The sequence below is a fragment of the Falco biarmicus genome, chromosome 7 (genome assembly GCF_023638135.1).
Source record: "Falco biarmicus isolate bFalBia1 chromosome 7, bFalBia1.pri, whole genome shotgun sequence".
NCBI lineage: Eukaryota > Metazoa > Chordata > Aves > Falconiformes > Falconidae > Falco > Falco biarmicus.
Genome location: NC_079294.1, coordinates 73315148 through 73322775, shown reverse-complemented (window position 1 = coordinate 73322775; position 7628 = coordinate 73315148). Strand labels below are relative to the sequence as shown.

At 56.0% G+C, this 7628-nt stretch overlaps 1 protein-coding gene across 1 annotated transcript; it reads left to right on the top strand.

The window, feature by feature from the left end:
- Nucleotides 1-2583: 2583 nt before the first annotated feature.
- On the top strand, nt 2584-7373 carry NMB (neuromedin B). Its single transcript, XM_056347827.1, has 3 exons — nt 2584-3055; nt 3473-3675; nt 7089-7373. Exons 1-3 carry the CDS (start codon nt 2920-2922, stop codon nt 7134-7136), a joined length of 387 nt encoding a protein of 128 aa, XP_056203802.1. The 5' UTR covers nt 2584-2919; the 3' UTR covers nt 7137-7373.
- Nucleotides 7374-7628: the final 255 nt, after the last annotated feature.

Here is a 7628-nt window from a genome sequence, read left to right as displayed (position 1 = left end):
GCTTGTCAAGCATCTACACCTGCCTGGGGGCTGCTCAGCTCCCATGCCACCTTCATTGGAACATCCACTTGGCTGTAATCACACTACTGAAGAGGGTGAGCTGTGCTAAGTCTCCTGCTTGGGGTCTGTCTGTTGGCATCTGGCAGTAGTATTTAATGAGACTGCTGCAGAGGATGAAAGTGGTGATCTCAAAGCCCTGCCTGGGTTACAGCTGCACAGCTGCCTGTAGCACTGGTGCTGCCGCTCAGCGAGTGGTCAGTTTGGGTCTGTTTCATGAGTTGTTTTCCATAAAAATCCCACTGGCTGCCTTGAATCATGCTCCCACTTCCAGCGTCCAAGTTCCCGAGCAGCTATTCCGTTACTCTTCCCAGGCTTGCAGTCTGGGTTATGGGCTCAGCTCTCCCACATGTGCCCCATCTGGTCGAGCCTCAGTACTCAGCAATTAATCTGGTGTCCCCTCAGTTTCTAAGCATTTATAATGACACTGCAACAGGGCATGAACTCCCTGATCTCCTGGCTAGCCCCAGCACAGCCCTGCTCAGCAATATTCCCGCTGAACACAACCAGGAAAGGAGCATGGTGGGAAAGGGGAGCGAGATTTCCCATTGCGGCTCAGGACCTCCAGCACAGGTAGGCACAAGGCTAGTGGGGGCAGCCACATCCCTGCTGGGTGGAGGACCAACTAGAAGGCAATATCTCCCAGCTGGCCATGCCCATCACCTGGACAGTAAGGGCACACATGCTGACCAGCCAGCTGCCCACCCAGGGGGACACATAGGCAGTTCGGAAGGATGCATGTCTAACACAGGAGTATTTTTTTTATTTTTTTTCCTCCTTGTAATGTTAGAGCTGCGCTTGCAGTTTGGACTCTAACCCCCTGCTGCTGAAGAGGAACAAGCCACCTCTAGCCCTTTTCTCTTGAACAGCAGTAAATGCTGAGAAGGTCATTGCTAATAAATCTTCCCTGTGCTAGTTCCCAGAGGAACTGGGTCATCTCAGGCACTTCCTCTCCCACAGCCTGCACCTCCTTGCAAAGTTATGGAGCTGTAAATTTGGCAGAATTTGTCAGGACACTAACAGATCTTAATGGGTCTCACCTGGGCCTCCACCCCCATGGGCCCAGGAACCCATTTAAACTCAGCCCTGGGCCATTAGTCTCTCATTGATGCGTATCCTAGGAGCGTTAGTCTCGAGCTGAGCAGTGCCTGGCTATGGACTGACTTGACCTGATCTCAGCTCTGACTCATGCCTATGGACTCTGTCTGACCCTGGTTACTCCCACCAGACCTCATCCTGACCTTCACCTTGCCCTGAGACCTGCCTCATCACCATGAACATGCTTGATGATCTGGACTCTCTCTCTGAACATGATGACCATCTGTGAGTCTGCTCTGCTTGCCCCTTGGGTAACTGGCTGTTGGGAGAGCTGCATTACCAGCTACCTGATCCTGGCTGGTGCTCAACCCTTCAGACCCTTTGCTTCCTGATTGTGGTCTGTGCATACAACACAAAAGGGAGATAATTCAAAGCCCAGCGTGCTGGGTGAGATTGCTGGGCACTCTTATTTGTCTCTTCTTTATGCACATAGGTTTGTCCTGCAGCAGCCCAGCCCCTGAAAGCACCCCTGTTGTATAATCGTGAATCTGGAGGAGCCCAAAAGTCCCTGCAGGCAGATGACAAGAAGAAATGGAACACAACCGGTGTCTCAGGACCCTCTGCTCCGACGCTTCCAGTTGTACATGGACTTCACTTTGTGTGAACCCTGGGCAGAAACATGTCCATGTCCCGCCCCCCCGCTATCTCCCTCCCTGACATGGCTGGGCACAGCTCCATCCATGCTGCTGCTGGGCATGCCCAGCTCTGGCCCATTGATGGGAAAGGAGGAACTGATTTGGAACGTGACAACCAGCAGCAGGTTTGGGTGCAGTGATCAGGGAACAGCAGCCTGCAAGATCCTGAAGGGAGTGGAAAAGGTAAGCGGTGAAACAGACTCTGGTCTTCAGTTTCTGCAGGGCTCTGATAAGTGGGATCCTGTGGGAGGCTGCTCTGAAGAGGAGAGGAAGCTCAGCAGAGCCGGCAGGCCTTTAAGGACAGGATCTGCCATGTCCATCCCAATGAGCAGGTACATAAGTAGGTGTACTGGGAAATGGGTTTGGCTAAACTGGGGATGAAACTCATGACTGAGCTCCAGTGCAAAAAGGCAGTACGAAGGGTATGGGAGCATGGGCAGGCCATGAAGGAGATATTTGGAAATGTTACCTGTGCTTGTAGGAACAACTTTAGGAAAGGCAAAGCTCAGATGGTTGAGACGTGCAGGGCACATCGGATCTCCTGCCACTACAGCTGCTTTAGTCACGGGAGATCTGATGCTCCTTGTGCATCCCAACAAGCCCCTTTAGCTGCTGGAGGATGAAGGAACCTGTTCACGACGGCACCACCGCGGCTGGCAGCGGGCTCAGGCAAGGCCGGGCTGCTCCGAGCTGCTTTTGCCTCGGCGCTCGCAAGCGGGGGCAGGGCCAAGGGGGACCGGCAGCGGGTGGGGGCGGGGGTGCCGCGGCAACCCCACTGAGCGCGTCCCGGGCGGGCGGGGGCAAGCGGCGACCGGGCGGCGCGGACCGGGCAGCCCCGCGGGCACCTCGGTGGCCTGGTGGGCGCCCTGTCCCAGCGCGTCCAGGCGGGGGTGGCATTGCTGGGGTGGGGGGCACAAGCAGAGGGCCAAGGCGCCGCGGGGCCTGCGCCCCCCCAGGCTGCGGGGCAGCGAGCGGGTGCGCTGGGGCTGGGGGCGGGCGCGAAGCCCGGGCAGCGAGCGGGGGGTGCGCGCCGCGGCCCCGCCCCTCGGCCCCGCTCCGCCCCGCGGTCTATAAGAGCGGCGGGCGTGGCGGGTGTGCGTGTTCGGGTCCCGGTCCCGACGGGGCGGCCATGGCGGCGCGGCGCTGCCTCCTACTGCTGCTGTGCGGCGCCGCGCTGGGCCCCGCCGTCCGCCTCGACCTGGCCGAGCACCGCAACCAGGTGGCCAAGATCAAGGTCAACCCCCGCGGCAGCCTCTGGGCCACAGGTAGCGGTGGGCGGCGGGGACGCAGGCGGCGGGCCGGGCGGGGCACGGGGGACCCAGGGCAACCCGCGGGGCGCCCCCTGCGCCTCCGCAGCCCTGTGGGGGCCGGGCGCGGCGGGACCCCGGGGCAGGGGCGAGACACCCTCCTCCAGCGTCTGCTGGTGGCAGCGCCGGTGGCGCTCCGATCTCGGCGGTCCTGTCGGCAGGAGGGGGAAGTTTCCCCGAAGTCCCGCGGAGCCAGGACCCCGGGGCTTTGCGTTTCTCCTCGCTCCGTCCTGCTCGGCTTATCCAGGCGTCCGTTGGGTTTGCTCGGTGCTTCCCGCCGACTGGCGCTGGCGTGAGGCAGCGGGTAGCATCGAGCCCTAGCGCCGCCCCGGTCCCGCCGGTGCGCGGTGTTGGGACACGCCGGTTGTGTTGCAGGTCACTTCATGGGGAAGAAGAGCGTCACGGGCTCCCCGCACCTGGAGTCGCCGGTGGAGCCTGCAGTGCCATTGGCCTTCGGTCCTTCTCTCAGAGCTTTGCTGGAGGACGTGATGGAACTGCTTACCCGTGAGCTCCTGAAAATCCTCCTGCAGGAGAGACTTTTGGATGAGAACCAAGGAAAATATGACCTCACTGAACAGGTGAATATTGACTAAGATGGAGGGAGATGCTCAGAGCAGGGAGGTGGCGGAGATGTTAATCTGCAACAGCCAGCTTTACTGGAGATGGGAGCACCAACACAGCTGCTAGCAGAGTTTTCCCCCCTTTTGTGTTCCTGTTAACCCCCCCTTAAACCACTTCCTAACACCAGCCATAAAGGGGCAGAGAAATCTCCTTAGGCTTGTGTCTAGCTGGGCAGTGGCTGATAGTCCCAAGTGCTTGGGAAGGATGTAGGGGCAGTCAAGGGATGCTGCGATGGAGCTGTGGCAGTGGTGATCTCCAGCCCAGGCAGGGGCTGTTAATAAGCATCTGGGTCTTCCTTGGCCAGATGTAGAAGTGGATGGCTGACCGCTGTGGTGGCCGTGAAGAAATGTCTCCTTTTCCAGTCACTGCAGGGAGAAGGAAACCCTTTCTCCCCGCTATTTGTGTAGAGGGAGGCCAAGAGGGGCGCACAGCTCTGCATGTGAGGGGAGTGTGTCCTGCAAAGATCTTGGGCTTCTGATGTGCCCCTCTTGGGTCTGTGTCGCTGTGGTCGGGATCCCTTGTTACTGAGGAGCATGTAGCTTTGTTAGCTTGCCTTGCAGAGGGGAGGCGTGCCTCAGTTGTACCTCTGCAGAGTGGGTCTTGGGGAGCAGGCAGGAGCTCTGGTAGTCCTGCTGTGCGTCAGCAGGTCCTCAGCCTCCTCCGTGTGGCTTCTGCCTCAGAGCTCACCTAACTGAGTGGAAAAACCTGCCTCTGGGAGCAAGGCACACACACAGATCCTCATGCAGGACACGGAGATGAAATTGCTCAGTTTATGGGGCTCTGCTTGTCTGTTGCCTCATGTGCACTTCCCTGGCGTCTCCCCCTTTCTAGTCACTGCAGAAGATAACTGAGAGCCTAAAAGGGATGAAATCCTCCTAGGTGGGTCCTGCATGTGCTGTCCCACCAAGCTGCTGTACTTGAGGAGATATCCAGTAACACTGCTGTGCAGGTAAAGCTACTTCTGTTATCTAGGTTTGGGCAGTGCTTGCTCCTCCTCTTTGCCTTTTATATTTTTGTTTTGTTTTTTTGAGGAAGGCACAGGTGGAGCCGAGTTGCAGCGATATGAGCCTGACTGGCATTAATTGCTCAAGTGCCCTTCTTGACTCGGTTTCAGCAGACTAAGGTAAACCGAGGCTTTCCTAGAGAGCTGGTCCAGTCAGGATAGAGGGCTTTCCACTGTGAAGGTAACAGCTGGGCATGACTGAAGACACCAGCCCACCCTGCTCCCCTTAAGATGCTTTGACTGCTGCGCTGCTGCAGCTTTTTCTGCTTGTATGCAGTTGAAAGGGAGGAGAGGGCTTTGAAGGCCCTAGATCCTTCTCCATCCCCACTAGGGAGCCTTTGAGGTGGAGAGCATTTGCTTCATTAACTGCCTAAGATGATGGTGCTGCCCTAATGATTTGTGAGCATGTGGTGTGAGTTTGATAAAAGTGATCCTTGTGGCTCCCTTCTGTGCAGGTGAGCCACATAGTCACAGCTCATGTTGCAGATGGGCTTGGGCAGAGGTTGCCCTGAGCACTGGTGCTGTGTCTTAGGCTGGCAGCTGGGTGCTGGTGCCCTGCCAGCCCTGTCAGCGCTCATTGCCCGTGCCTGAAGGCAGGTCCTGGCTAGGGATAGCACCCAGCACTGGACATTGGTGTTTGGTGCGTGTGTGCTGGGTGTCAAAGTTTTGCTGGTGGAGGGCAATTTGGCTTATGGTCAAGCAGGTGCTAGCCAGCTGCCTGCCTCACTGCCCCGATGCCTTGCCGCGGGATGCCCTGCACACATGTGGCATCGCAGCTTAGGTGCCTCATGTGCAGCTGGCTCCTACCCCTCACCTTCTCCCAAAGCTTCTCTCCTCTTCTTGGCCAGTGCCCTGGTGTGCCAGCTGTCCTCTTGGTGGCAGTGGAGACCTTGCTGGGTGGTAGGCCTGGTTCTGCCCTTCAGGTACCGCTGAGCACCTCACCAGACTCAACTCCTGCCTTCCTGCTCCTTTCTTTGCCACCTGTCCCCCCAGGGCATCCTCCCCCCTGAGCTGCTGGTTGATATTACAGGACTGCTGCTCCCTGTTGCCTTTGAGTGCTCTCTGTGTTACGCTTTTCTGTCAGACCTTATTTTTTCTTGCTCTTGTGGGTGACAGCGGTGCCAATGCAAATTCCTGCCACCCTGACAGCTTTATCCCTCAGTGTGACTGTTGTTGGACATGTAGGGTCAGCATCCAGCCTGTGCTTGAACTGGCCTGTGTGCTGTTTCGCCACCTGTCTAACAAGCTGTTTGATAGCTCTGCTCTATGAAATGCTGTCTACTCCCTGCTCAGGATCAGTCACTCTCATCTCAACTCTGTTTAGAAAAAGAGATTCTTCTCCTTTCCTTAGGACCCCCTGGTCAGCAAGGCAGGAGTTAACATGCTCTCTAAGTGTTGCTCTGTTGCTCCAGCACACATGCTCTGCTTTGTGGCTCAATAAGTGTAGAGGGAACTTGACTTTTATTGAAAAATCTAATGAGCTTTTCCTTTTCTGAGGGTGTTACTGATCATTCACAAATGGGTTCTTTCTTTCTGTGGGGCCCCTCCAAGCATGAATAAATCACAGGGCTTAGTCTTTTTACTTGCTCTCCCTTCACATGGGTTGGTCCTGTCTGCTGCTGTTGAGTTTTCTCTCGGGATGTTTCCCATCCCTTTGCAAAGTGGGAGCCCACAATGCTGCTCTGTGCTTGCAGTGGCAGAGGTTGTGCAGAGCAGAAGGGGGTTGCAAACGGGGATTTCTGGTTTGTCTTTCTAGCCACATGTGGCAGGTAGGGCTTAGCCTTCAGCATGCTGGGGCTTCACGGTGCTGCTCTGTTGCTGTGTGTGACAAGGATTCAGCTGGCTGAGGAGGATTGATCCCATCCATTGTCATCTTCTTGGGGATGTGGCAGTATTTCTCCTGGAGACAAGACCGTGTGCATGGGGAGTGGAATGGCTGCAGGGGTTTGGGGAGAGGCCTCCTTCATGAAGGCAGATGCTGCCCTTCATAGCTCTGGGACCTCTGGGCAGTATGCAATCCCACAAAATCTATTTGTAACTCTTCCCTGCTGTGTTTTGTCTGTTTGCCCAATCATATCTCTCTGCTGAATCAGGCCCCAGGCTGCTCTTGTTCCTGAAGCCCAGCCCAGTGGCTGCTGTCTCAGCAGCTGGTGAAGTTTGCTTCTGATGTCTGTCAGCTGTGGTCCAGCTGCCGTAGCACAGGGTGGGAGCCAGGCTTTCATGTGCTGTTCCAAGCCACCCATGAAAGTGCTGTCATGGCCCAGCATGGGACTATGTCTGATCATCTGCCCTGTGGTACCCAGCAGGTGACGTTTGTGGAGGCTGTGTATGGGACCCAGTGTCTCACCATTGTGCCTTTTCTTGTAGGAGACGGGGCTTTTAACAAAGGTGCTGGAGAAGTATTTTTCAAACTGAAGCAGCACAGCCATGGAGGATGAGGTCTGCCGGCTCAGCCATGCACAGTGAACGGAGGAGAGCATAGTCTTTGTGGGTTACTGTAGTGACATCACTTTTATTTATTCTTTCTGTAATATTGTTAATAGTAATTGCTTGTATGAAAACCAGAGCCTCCTTATATATTTCCTGTATGTTTTCTGCTTTCTTGATGTCTGATGTGCCCCTGTGAGTAAAACTGGCTCTTTGCACAGACTAGCTCAGACTTTTTTTTTGGGGGGGGGGAAGGCAGACCCTCAGGGCTTGTGCAGGAAAAATGGGAAGTGGGAGCAGCTTAGTGGGGGATGGAGAGAAGCTCCTGGCTCTCAGCAGCCAGGAGGGGGTTGGATTCAGTCCCTGCGGCCTCTGCTTACTGAAGGAGATGCTAACTGCTGCATGATGAAATTACAAGTTTGGATGAGCTGATTGCACCAGTCACTATCAGAGCATCTTTATAACCCTCTTTGCTGGAGA

Excerpts from the sequence above, each read along its gene's own strand:
- NMB (XM_056347827.1), top strand. The coding sequence starts at position 2,920 with ATGGCGGCGCGGCGCTGCCTCCTACTGCTGCTGTGCGGCGCCGCGCTG. Across the intron at positions 3,056-3,472 it reads CGGCAGCCTCTGGGCCACAG|GTCACTTCATGGGGAAGAAG; the intron begins GTAGCGGTGGGC and ends GTTGTGTTGCAG. Across the intron at positions 3,676-7,088 it reads AATATGACCTCACTGAACAG|GAGACGGGGCTTTTAACAAA; the intron begins GTGAATATTGAC and ends CTTTTCTTGTAG.